The sequence below is a fragment of the Hyperoodon ampullatus genome, assembly GCF_949752795.1.
Source record: "Hyperoodon ampullatus genome assembly, chromosome: 3".
NCBI lineage: Eukaryota > Metazoa > Chordata > Mammalia > Artiodactyla > Ziphiidae > Hyperoodon > Hyperoodon ampullatus.
The window spans coordinates 44,439,739-44,453,384 of NC_136916.1; the positions used below are offsets into that span (position 1 = coordinate 44,439,739).

General features: G+C 35.3%; 1 protein-coding gene across 2 annotated transcripts in view; it reads right to left on the minus strand.

The window, feature by feature from the left end:
• Positions 1-13,646, minus strand: part of WDR72 (WD repeat domain 72) — a gene marked incomplete at both ends in the record, with an annotated part of 196,582 nt that overhangs the window by 78,316 nt on the left and 104,620 nt on the right. For both annotated transcript variants that reach the window (XM_079699901.1, XM_079699900.1), the window contains 3 exons: positions 1,790-1,869; positions 5,906-5,997; positions 8,659-9,476. In XM_079699901.1, coding sequence (XP_079556027.1) covers positions 1,790-1,869; positions 5,906-5,997; positions 8,659-9,476 — 990 coding nt within the window. The remainder of the gene's footprint in view (positions 1-1,789; positions 1,870-5,905; positions 5,998-8,658; positions 9,477-13,646) is intronic.

The following is a 13,646-nucleotide window of genomic DNA, read 5'->3' on the forward strand; positions in this document are numbered from 1 at the left end:
CCTAGTGTTCCTAAAATACATTAAAAAGCAGATTCAAGTTAACATAATTTGACTAACTGCTTAAATGAACAGCTTTATAAGGAATTTAAGGATTGGTTAATGAAGCATTTATATGGATACTTGCAAGAGCCTCTGTTTTTCCTGAGGGCCCCAGGAATTCTCATTCTCACCTTACATATGAGTAAAATAAATAACCAACAAGTTAAACCTATCTTCCAGAGTCACTCATCAGGTTAGTGGCAGAAATGAGAGGAGAATTTTGAAGCTTAAACTTCATACAGAGTGAGTAATAAAAGCTCTAGTAATATTTGTCCTGCTGCCAGCATTTTACACAAGGTCATAGAATCGTAGAACCTTAAGTTCCATTAGTCCAAACATATCCAAACCACATTAAAATTTAAGATCAACGAACAATTACAAAAGATCTTTAATTAGAGAAACTCAGGATAACTGTTTTATTGAATTCTTTTTTCCTTAAGAATTGTTTTCCCTGTTGAGAAATTCTTTGGCTACTGGGGAAAAAAAAAAATCCCACCTTTAATAGAGACTCTTTTAGGGTCACTGTAAATATGCTGGTAAAGTCAACATATACTAATATTTATTTGATTATCACAGATGCTTTTTGCATAGCTATTCAGTCATTCATTAAATATATATTGACTGGCTACTGTCACTGGTGAAAGGGGTGAGTGAGACAGGCAAAGTCCCTGCTCTCAGCAAGCTTCTGTTACAATGAGAAGACAGAAGATAAGCAAGCAAAAACAGAAAATGGTATAATCTCCACTAAAAGCAAACACAACAAAGAAAATAAAACTGGATAATGTGATGGTAACTGGAGCATGGGGCAGCAAGGTATGGTGACAATATTAGATGGAGTGATCAGGAGAGACTTCTCTGAGGAGTTGGCTTTTGAGCAAAGACCCAAATGATGAATGGATAAAATGAGAATTCCAGCCTGAGAGAATAGTAAGGTCCTGAGGTGGAAATGAGCTTTGTATATTCTGGAAATTACAAGCAGATCAACGTGGCTAGTGAGCATGGGGGGAGAATGATGAAGAAAGAGGTTAGGCGAGGGGCAAATCATGTAGGCCATGGCTTTAATAACCATCCCAACTGTGTTTATTTGGTTTTATGGTGTCAGCCCCCATAATTTGTTCTGAGTTGACTTTCTTTGTTTTCCTGTAACCAAAAATAACCATTTGTAATTGGAGTTATTGCTATTCTTGTCTTGCAAATTTGACATTTATTAAGCCCATGAAGAATAAAGTTCCAATAAATGTTCATCTAATCAATGCACAGATATTATTGTAGTGTTCAAAGCTATCCACAAAAAAATCCTTAAAAAAGAAGAAAGACTTAAATTGGACATTGAGGAAACCAGCTCTCTATATCAATTCACAGATGAAAAGGATAGAAAAATGATTTCTAATTATACCTACCAAATTCTCAAGCCTAGGGACTTTTATATCCAATTATGAAATCAAATAATAGACATTTCTGCCACCAACTGAAACCTCAGTGGGCAATAAGTTACCTGTAACAACATAAACATCCCTTCCTCAGCCCCCTCTATTCATGCCCCTTAACTTGGTGCATCCTTGCATGTTATTTTCCACTTTTCCCTCATTATTAGTCTCTGCGTTAGTCCTATTAAATGAAATACCCTGGAAGAAAATGTGTGAGGACAAGAGTACCTACTCACCTATACTCTCAGGTAAAGGGGAGTATGAATGAACCACAGCAGCAAGGAACTCTTCCAATAACTTCAAGAACATGAACCGTATCATACCTGGACAGACTGGTCTTTCCAACAGGAAATTAGCTTCAAAAGTGAAATGTCAGCTTCAGGTAGATGGGATTCACTCTTACCTAGAAATATATAGAACACATTTATATCTTCAGAGTATTACACACGGATGCAGCCCAATGATCTTCAACCCTGGCTGCACATTAGAATCACCTAGGGAGCCTTTTTTTTTTTTTTCCCACAAACACCTATGCCCAGGTTCAATCTTCCAGTGATTCTGGTTTAATAGGTCCCTGGGTGAGGGTGGGGCAGGCATCTGGTGAGGGTGGGGCAGGCATTAATACTTTTTAAAAGATTCTCAGATGATTTTCATATATAGCCAGAGTCAAGAAACATTAATTAACATACATATATATATTTCTAACAATTATACTAATACACATTCACATCAAATCAAATTCATCTTTATACCTTAAACCCATTTCAGTACCTTTTTGCCAACAAAATACAATGACCAACATTCCCCCCAAAACAGATCACTGAATTTTACGCCTTCCTCATACAAATAATTCCTGAAATTCTACCTTGCCATGAATCAGTATCTATCACACAGAAAATCCTATAAAAGACTTCCTTTGATTCTTCCTCCTGAGCTATACTACTCTGATCAATAGGTATAGCACTTATGTTTAATTTGACTCATTTTGTTATGTATTGTTTCTTTTTAAGTTTGCCCTTTTAAGTGTCCTTTCTATCTATTTGCCCTAATGTTCAGTGTGAAATTTTAAGAGTGAGCTATGGCTTGGTTTATTTAAATTGATCCATAAGAGTGTCCGACAGTTCCCTACACAGGAAAGCACTTAATAAGTGCCCTTTCATTAATTGAAAATGAACATATTATCATCCAAATGAAAAAATCAATGAATTAAGGCTTTCTGATGGCTAAAGTATATTATCTAGGTGCCAGATCCAGGAGCGAGATAAGGAAGAGTGATTCAGGCTTGCACTGGAGGGAAAATTGCTATAATTGTCTATTTAAATTAATGTATTAATGTATGTTTGAAATCCTGGATCAACTATTTAAATTAGTATTAGTCCAAGATGCTTTTCATTGAATTACCATTTTATATATTAATAGATATGTGTGTGTATATATATATCTCACATTAGTGGTGAAGGGAAATGTAATAGAAGGTATTGATATAATGTAAACTGAGAATATGAAAGAAATATATAAGAAACTTCTGCTCATTAATATCATCATTTTATCCTGATGGAACCTATGATGTGAATTTGAAATGCCCAAGAACAGTATGTAAAAGATGTGATATGATACAACACTATGAGTTTGAAGTCGTATTTTCCATTTCTTCATGAGCACAGCAGGTAACAGAGCATTTTCTTTTGATCGCTTTCCTTTCTCCCTCTCTCACTTTGTTGACCTTGTGATTCCACCATCAAAGCTAAGTATCGGTCTCAACCGTAACTACTTACTGGCATCATGGGGTACTTCACAGCACACTTTAATGTGATGTTAAAATTTTAATATGAGATGGAAGTGAGAGCCAACTTTTCTTGGCAATAACAGTGAGTTAAAGAATTAATTATAACGTCAGGGGGAAAGATAAAAAGAAAACATCCCAGGCTTCCTCAGGCTTGGACTTTATAGAATTAATAGCATGAAGTGAATCCCTCCTTTCCCTTCACCTCCCATCTGGCGACTATAAAACATAAAACTATGTTTCCTTAGTACCTAATTGAATTTTAAATGCTATAAATGCCACCTCTCAACATCAGGGAGATTGTTCAGTAATAACACTAGTTGCTCAGCCTGCTTTGGTTGGGACAGTCATAGGAAAAGTTGGGGCCTCCTTGGCTCTGGTTAGCAAATCCCTAAGTCTCTGCAGAAACTACTTATACTGCATCTTAAATCCTAGTCTCTTTCCCAGTGTTATAAAAAAATGAAAATTAGAGCAAATAACCCTAAAAAGGGCTACTATCTAAGGAGAAGGCTGGCAATCCAGACTGGATAATATAGAGGAATCATGACTTGTAATCATAAATATGAGAAGTGGCCTGACATAGTGGAAAGAACAGGGGTATGGAATTAGACGGAGTTGGACTGGAATCCTAGCCCTTCAGCTTGTCGGCTGGTTGACTATGAGTGAATCATCTAACTTCTCTGAGTCCCAATTTTCTCAAGGGTAAAACAGAGATAGATCCTCCTACTGTGCACTGCTGTTTATATATTATTTGAGGTAATATATGTAAAGTCATTGGCATAATTCTTTGGACATACTAGGGGCTTAATAATTGGAAGCTATTAATAAACTCTCACTTTAAAATATCCCAAATGAATATTCTTTTCAGTAGCCCTGAGAGGGCCACTGTGCATTGTTGTTCAGGTCATCCCAATGTATTGATCATATACTGCACAACTTTGGAAGCAAAATGCACATCAATTCTGGAATCTTATTCCCATTTTACAAATACAGTAAATTCGGCTTTTAAAGGAGTAAAAGATACACCCAAAGTTAAGTAGTAAGTGGCAGAACTTGATCTTGAACCTTAGTGGTTTATCTCCAAAACCATTGTTCTATTTTCTATTCATCCATTAATCCAAAAGTACTTGCTTACTTCCTTGCAGGCATTGTTCTAGGAACTGGGGACACAGCAGTGAATAAAACTGTCATAAAAAACAATAACCTAGGGAGGGTGGGAGGGAGGGAGACGCAAGAGGGAAGAGATATGGGAACACATGTATATGTATAACTGATTCACTTTGTTATAAAGCAGAAACTAACACACCATTGTAAAGCAATTATACTCCAATAAAGATGTAAAAAAAAAAAAAAAAAAAAAAAAAAACCCCAACAACCTCCCTGGAGCTTACATTTGAGTAGCAGGAAGTAGGTGGCAAATGAAAAAATGCTATACAGCATGTCAGATAGTGAAAAGGATTATGATAAAACAGGGAAAGGGGTAGGGTATGCGGGGGAGAAGGGAGGGCACCTTCACTGATAAGATGGTATTGAAGGATGGAGGATGGAGGTGGGGAGCAGCAGGTTGACTTATGTGGAATCTGGAGAAAGGGCATTCTAGATAGAGGGAACAGTCAGTGCAAACACCCTAAACCCTGCCTGTCATGTGTGGGTAAGAGTTAAAAAGCCCAGCAAAGCTGGAAGGAGTGAAGCAGGGGATGAGTACAAAGAGATGAGGTCAGATGGGGGTGTGTGTCTGATGATGTAAGTAGGGCAGCCAGGTTATACAGGGCCTTGTGAGCTATCCTAAGGACTGTAGCTTTTATTCAGAGTGAAACATAAGCCACTGAAAGGTTTTAAGCAGTAGCATGAGGTTCTGACTTAGTTTCAAATAGATGACTCTGGACGTTTGGTTGGGAATAGAGTGTAGGAACCAAGAATAGGAGCAGAGGGTAGTTAGGAGGCTTCTGTATCCAGGCAAGAGGGGATGAAGGCTCACACCAGGGGGCTGGCCATGTAGGTGGAGAGAAGCAGTCAGAATCTGGGATATATTCTGGAGGTAGAACCAACATGATTACTAAAACATTGGATGTGGGGTACAAGAGAAAAGGGGAAAGTCAATATGACATTAAAGTTCTTGGCCTAAATAACTGGAAAGATTGGATTGCCATTTAATGAGATGTCAAAAATTTGGAGAAGCAGGTTTTAGTGATGAATTAGCCATTTGGCATCAAAAGAAAATCTAAACACCAAGACTGTTACTCAGAAGAATTCAAGGACCATTATATAATCTTCTGAAATAACTGTAAAACTCTCTAATATAATAATTACTTATTTGGTAAAAAAGATATTGATACAGTAAATTCCCCATAAATCACATATGACCTTAATTTAATATTCAAATGTTTCCTTTGCTGAAAAGTTTCAGACTTTTAGGTATTTCAAAGATCATTTGATAAAATCTATCATATTATGTCTTATAAGATATTTACTTTAATAACAAAATTTCATGTGTATTTCAAATGTAGACAGAATACAAAACTATAACCATGTAAAATACAGACTGAATCAATAAACATGCACACTTCTTATTCTAAACTGTAGGGTGCTATCCAGTTATAGCACTTTTATTTCATAGAAGAAAAAAATTATTAGACTATATCTGTAACTCCTTTACCATTTTGTAAATAACCGTAGAAGCTTGAAATATTTAAAATATCATTCCCAGGACTTTTCATCTTCTTATGCACAGACTCCATTGTGAAAGAACTGTTGAAATAAGATTCAAAGGGTATTATTAAAGATGTATAAAAAACATTTTGAGAAATAAATTGACGATATGACTGCATGACCACTTTAACAAATTTGGGAATTGAACACATTATTTTTAGCAATATCTTTGGCATTATTCTCTTCAGTGAATCTTTTTTCCCCACTTTAACTTACCTAAAACCCTAACCCCAAATGAATTGTGAATCTTAGTTTACCAGAATTATCTTGTGATCCACTTTTACTGGAGGGGCCTTGCGACTTTAGGTCATGTGATTTGTGGCTAATGTAATAAATTTTTGAATCCTAATATGTTCATAGCTGCCAAAGAATTATCCCCAGGTACCATCAGGGCTTGATGAAGACAGGCTTTACCCTAGTCCAGTGATTCGATGAGAGGACATTCAGATACTATCCAGGGATATTCTCATAGGCAGATAGTTCTTTCCTTAAAATTCAGTTTCGTCACACACTCAGTTGTTAAGCATACAAAGATTTCTCCACCTTTACAACCACAGTGAAATGTTAGCAAAATGGCCAAATTTATTGGAAGGATTTGGAGTCACAAATCCAATACACATTATTTTGATTTCCCTAAATATAACATGCAGTTTCCATTAGCAGATCAAATGTGAAATGGCTTATTTAGGGAAGCAGTCTCTAATCCTGACACCCCCATTCAATAATTTGTTTTAATGAAGAATTTTGTAAAGTTTAACTAATGTGTGGCAATGATTTTAAGGCCATTTAATGGAAAGCATGCTGAAAGCCCTTAATCTCCCCTAAAGGGCACCAGATATATCCTTCACATCCTGTATTCAGTATCTGGAACAAACTCAGAATGAAAAACTCTGGCGACAATAACTGAGTCCCTCATCTGCTCTGTGGGATCATGATTAGGCTAACAAATATAAGTTGTTTTTAAGAATTTGAAAAAATCTTGATGATCACCTATTCTATTCATCTCATTTTGTAAATGAGGAAAGCAAGGCCCAAAGGGGCTAAGTGACTAGTCCAAAGCCACATGACTAGTTTAACAACAAAACCAGGGTTCATTCTCAGGTTTTCAGGCTTGGCTGACTACAATTTTTTTAAAATCATACTTTAGGTGTTATTTAATTTTCTTAGTAATAGAAAGAAAAGTGCCTAACTGAAATTAAAATACATATATATTATATATATAAATTATAAATATGAAGTAACATATTATATAAGTGTGTATATATATATTGTAATGAACAGAAGAAAAGAAAATAGAGGAAAATTAAGTATATGAATCATGGAAATTCACCAGTCTCTGTTTTCTCATTATTAGGGCCACCAAACAGAAAATGGAAAACCCTATAGCATAGAAGCATTGTAATGATAGGGAGCTTAACACTGAATCTACATAATCCATACGGATTTGCTAACAGACTGTAGGTTCACTGAAGGCAGGAACTCTATTATCTAGTACCTGACACAGATATTTGTTGAACTGAGCTCTTACCAAAGAATAGAAATGTCAAGGACTATTTACCACCATGTACTGAGCAGTTCAAATGGCACATCTTCTATAAAGGCTTTCTGATGGTTTCATCTCACACTAATTATTCTCTTTACTCTGACCACCTATAATACTTACCTATACTACAAATATTTCTCCTTGTTCCTTCAGTGTTTTCTACTTATTTCATGTGCATTATCTTCATCATTTCAATTAGTTCCTACCCAAATGAGAAATTTATTTATATTTCCTCTATGAGCTAGTGCTAAAGACATATTCAGTAAGCACTTGATGAATTGAATCCAATCTTCTAACATCAGACTACGAAAAGTATATTGAATTTTAGCAGTGGGAGAAGGTAAACACAGAGTCAAGGTTAGCAATCAGACTCTGGAGTTAGACTGATGCCCAGCCTTGAATCAGCTTGTAAGGCTCTGAATTAATATTGGGTTGATACTTTCTCTCCATAAGCCTCAATATCCTCATCTATACAATAAGCAAAATAATCGTACCTAAACCCCAGCCTTGCTGTGCACATGAAGTGAAATCATGTATGTAAAGGGCTTACATGGTGACTAGTAGATATTAAACACTCAAAAAACAATGCGTATTATTACTAAACTGTACTTTCTATAAATGAATTAATGATAACCTCTTCTATTTTAATATGCTGAAGTATGAATTAAACAGTGGGATTTGAGGTATGAAATTTTCAAATTTTTCCTTTCCTAATGATATATGAAGTTTATCATCATAGGCAATTATTTAAATGTTTTTTGTTCATACTTAATTCACAACAAGTATAATGGATTTCAAGGTGTGTGTGAATCTATCTACCTATCTATCTATCTATTGAATCATTCAGCATCCAGTACTGTGAATTTCCTGGCACATATTATAAGAGCAATGGATATTTGTTGGATGAATAAATTTTAAAACATATAGATTTATTGCCCAAAGTAGTATCCAATCTCAAAGAATTAAAAGGAAGATTTTCTTAAAATTGTTTTGCGCTAAAGGAGATGTTGCATATTTACTCTTCATCTAAAGGAAGGAAGGAAGGAAAGGAGGGAGGGAGGGGGGAGGAGGGAGGCTAGTGAGCTAAATATAACAAATAATGATAATTTTTTTAATATCGTAAATAAGAATAGTCAAAATCTCTAAGCATGTCTTACCTGTCAATTCCACATGCCAGTTCTAAAGGCATGTTAACTAACTTATTAACTAAAAATAGTTTGCTCAATAAGTAAACTATAGTGTTTGGCTCTTGCAAAGAATCAGAATTATTTTCCGGTCTTCTTGGCATCCCAGCCTGATTTGGAAGAATGGAAATGTATTTATTTGACAAGTCCAAAACTTTTCTGGAAAATAAATTTACTTTTGAATAGTCTTTTTTCATTTCAGCATTGCATAAATCCCAACCTGGCAGCATCAATGAGAAGTGATCTTCATTTGAAGCAAGTCCCAAAGAAATGGGACCCTGAAGCTTTAAAATATTGAGATGTTTAATGCAAAGATTGTCTAATTCTTTATCCACTCCCCATGGCAAAAGGCAAGATAGGAGCAATTTAGCTGTGTCTATTGTGAGGTTGGCATTGACTTTTCTAGATTGCTTAGGGTGCATCTTTTTGGAGCTCTTTATTTTCTTCTGCCTTTTAATGCCATCATTTTCTTCTGATAACTTCATGGTATTTTCTCCTTGGGCTGGGCTTTCACTAACAGGCTTGGCTTGTGCCTCCACTGAGAGAGGACCACAGGCAGTTTTATTCCTTTTCAGTGTCAGTGTTTTCTTCTCTACTGTGCTTTTGGCTCTTCTCAGGATCTCATTGCCATAGAATGAATTGGAAGTGTCAACGTCACAGATTGGAGTTGGCAGCAAAAGTTCAACAAGGTTTTCCAGATCAAATAGAAGGATATGAAAACCAATGTTACTCCATTTTGTCTTCACAGGCAAGACATTAAAAGGTCCTGAGAAAGACTTGGCATCAGCGACCTAAGGGAGATTTTAAAAATTTATGTGTCAAAGTTCTTAGTTTTAAGTGATTTTACTAAAGGTTCCATGATATTAAAATGGCATAAAAAGAAATTAAGTAGCAGTACAACCCAAGGCATTTTAATTTTTTGCCTTAGCTATAAAAATTCCCCTCTAAATTCAACATTCTATATTCTAATTTTTTTGAAAAACTTTTACTTTCTAAAACTTTCATTTTTTCCTCTAAAAAATATGAATTAGGCCTATAGAGTAAGATGGCATCAGATTAACTTCCTTCCAGATACACTTGCATATCTTCTTATCAATATAGCCATGAAAACATACAATAGGGGAAAAGTGGGTATGAAAATTGAGAAGAACAGTTAGAACACCTGCAATAATTTAAAAAGTTTTTTAACAAAAATGGTCTCTCCATATTTGTTTAAAATTTTTAATAATTGGAAGTAATTTAAATGTGAACCAGTATCAGATTGCTTTTTTTTATTTTAAAGGCTCGCCTTGTGGACTTGCATTTGTTCTTTCTCTGTCTAAGATGATTTTGCCCTAGATACTGGCATGGTGGGCTCCCACAATTCAGTTATGTTCCTGCTCATTTAGGGTGCCTTACTTGAGTACCATATACTCTCATGGCAACCTATTACTCTCTATCCTCTTCCTTGCTTTTTTTTCTTCATAGTACTAATTATTACCTTATATTATATGAAATATTTATTTGTTTACTATATATTTTCCCCAGTATCATTCAAACTCCACCCCTGGTGTTTTGTGCATCTCTTTGTTCCCAATGCCTATAAAATAATGCTACTATACAGTATTATTATTACTATACAGTATTATAAATATTTGTTGAATGAACAATTAGTATATATATACAATGGAATATCATCCAAATATCTTTAAATGATGGTGTACAGCTATATTTTTGGGGGGAATTGTGTTCTATTAGGCAGGAAAAAATCCTTTTTGTAAAACTATATGTGTGGGACTTCCCTGGTGGCACAGTGGTTAAGAATCCACCTGCCAATGCAGGGGACATGGGATCGAGCCCTGGTCCGGAAAGATCCCCCATGCCGCGGGGCAACTAAGCCCGTGCACCACAACTACTGAGGCTGTGCTCTAGAGCCTGTGAGCCACAACTACTGATCCCATGTGCCACGACTGCTGAAGCCCGTGCGCCTAGAGCCCGTGTTCCGCAATAAGAGAAGCCACCTCAATGAGAAGCCTGCGCACTGCAACAAAGAGTAGACCCTGCTCGCCGCAACTAGAGAAAGCCCGCACACAGCAACGAAGACCCAACGCAGCCAAAAAATAAATTAAAAAAAACTATGTACGTATGGATATGTAGATATTTTTATTTTTATTTTTATTATTTTTTTTAGCGGTTTGCGGGCCTCTCACTGTTGTGGCCTCTCCCGTTGCGGAGCGCAGGCTCCGGATGCACAGGCTCAGCGGCCATGGCTCACGGGCCCAGCCACTCCGCGGCATGTGGGATCTTCCCAGACCAGGGCACGAACCCGTGTCCCCTGCATCGGCAGGCGGACTCCCAAACACTGCGCCACCAGGGAAGCCCTGTAGATATTTTTAAAGGTTGATATAATACATACATATGTACATATATAAATATATGTATATAATAATATATAACATATAATATATTATGTATTATATATGTTCACTATAATAGTAATATAAATATATATGTGCATTTAGCCACAAGGGACAGATACCAGAATATTGACAATAGTTAATTGGGAAGAGGGGATTAAAATGATGTTATTTATACTTTAGGGGGTTTTGTTTTGTTTTTTTGATTTAGTTTTTTGAAATTTTTCAGTAATGATATATTTTAAAATATTAAAAAAATTTTTAAGCCATTAAAAAATTTTAAAGTAAAAAAGCAAAATGGGGGCAACCTTAAAAAGCACATTTTTTTTCACCAATAAGATAAGGGATTGCAAGGCAGAAATAGAGACACAGATGTAGAGAACAAATGTATGGACACCTAGGGGGGCAAGTGGTGGGGGGGATGAATTGAGAGACTGGGATTGACATGTATACACTGATGTGTATAAAATAGATAACTAATAAAGACCTGCTGTATAAAAAAAATTTTTTAAAGATAAGGGATAGTACAATTATTTTATTTTTTAAAAACATCTTTATTGGAGTATAATTGCTTTACAATGGTGTGTTAGTTTCTGCTTTATAACAAAGTGAATCAGCTATACTTGCAAATCAAAAAAAGTACTATATAGATTGAAAAATGGGCAAATAGCATCAATAGCAATTCACAAATAATAACATTCAAAGAAAAATATAAAACATGTTTACCACCAGTGGTCCTCAAAAAGTGAAAGTAAGATAAAAATACCATTCACTACCTATTAATTTCACAAAGGGAGTTTCTTACATTATTTTATTTTGTAATGTTTAATACACACAAATAATATATAAACCATACATTTAGTCTTTTTAGGATCATCATGTTGTATACTAAGAAACATGGACAAAACTATAGAGCATCATTATTCATAATTGACCCAAACTAGAAACAACCTACATGTCCATCAACAGTGCAATGGATAGAGACACTGTGATGTATTCATACCATGGAAAAATATACAATGAAAATGAAAGAGCTATAGACATTTAACAACATGTATAAAATGTATGAATCCACCCATGTAATGTTGACCAAAGATGCCAGACACAAAATAATTGACTGTTAAATAAAAAACAAAAACAAACAAACGAAAAAAAAAAAAAAGGAGCAAAGAAACAAGTAGGGTTTAAGGAAGCATTCATAGATAATAAATCTATAAGGATAGTGATTACATTTGGAGGGCAGGGAGGACATAATTTCTGGGGTGCTGAATATTTTATTACTTTATGTAGTGATCATGCAGGTGTGTGCTTTGTGGCAATTTATTGAGCTGTACACTTTTGTCCTGTGTTCTCTTTATTTTTTCTATATGTGTTATACATTTCATTCTAAACAAATAATGTCACTTAAATGTTAAATATCAACAATGTGTCCCCATCTTGGTTAAAAAAATAGAACCTGCTCTGGGCTTCCCTGGTGGCGCAGTGGTTGAGAGTCCGCCTGCCGATGCAGGGGACACGGGTTCGTGCCCCGGTCCAGAAAGATCCCGCATGCCGCGGAGCGGCTGGGCCCGTGAGCCATAGCCGCTGAGCCTGCGCGTCCGGAGCCTGTGCTCCGCAACAGGAGAAGCCACAACAGTGAGAGGCCCACGTACCGCAAAAAAAAAAAAAAAAAAAAAAGAACCTGCTCTGATTCGATACCCCTGCCTACTGTCAGAGGTTAAATACTATCTTGAATTCCATGTTCATGATTTCTTTGCTTTCATTTAATGTCCTAATCTTAAATATCTAGTCCTAATTAATCTATTTGATTCTGCATGTTCTCAATTTTCATAAAAATATGATTATGCTGTTTATAATTTTCCATGATTTGCTTTATTTATGCTGAATTTTGTGATTGTGAGATTCATATTTGTTGACAATTACAGCTGTAGTTCTTTCATTTTTACCACTATAAAGTATTATACTATATGATAACTACAGTTTATTCATTTAAATGGATTTTTAAATTATCTTCAAGATTTAGTATTACAAAAAGAAAAAAAGGCACAGTGTGAATATTCTTCTGGTGAAGACTTTCTTCTGGTGCACATCTGCAAAACTTTCTAGAGTGACATCGATAATTCATAGGATACACACAACTTCAACTCTGTTAGATTTTCACAAATAATTGTATGAATTTATAAGTCTCAGTAGCACTGTATAAAGAGTTTCCATGCTCCACGTCCTTATTAATACGGGATCTCATTTTTGTCAATATGGGGATATAAGATGGTATCCCTTGTAGTTTTAATTTTCAGTTTTTAAATTATTACCATTAATTATCATTGCAATATTTCATTATCTTTCACATTTGTTCTATAAAGTGTCTACCTATGGCTTCTATAAACTTTCTTTTGTCTTTTCCTTATTGATTTTTAGAGTTATACATTCATTCTAGAGGTAATCTTTTGTTGGTTATGTGGTCCAAATACTTCTCTCTATTTGTGGCCTGTCGTTTCTTTATTTTTAAAAGTGTTTTATGAACACTGAATTCCTATTTTAATGCTATCAAACTTATGAAATATT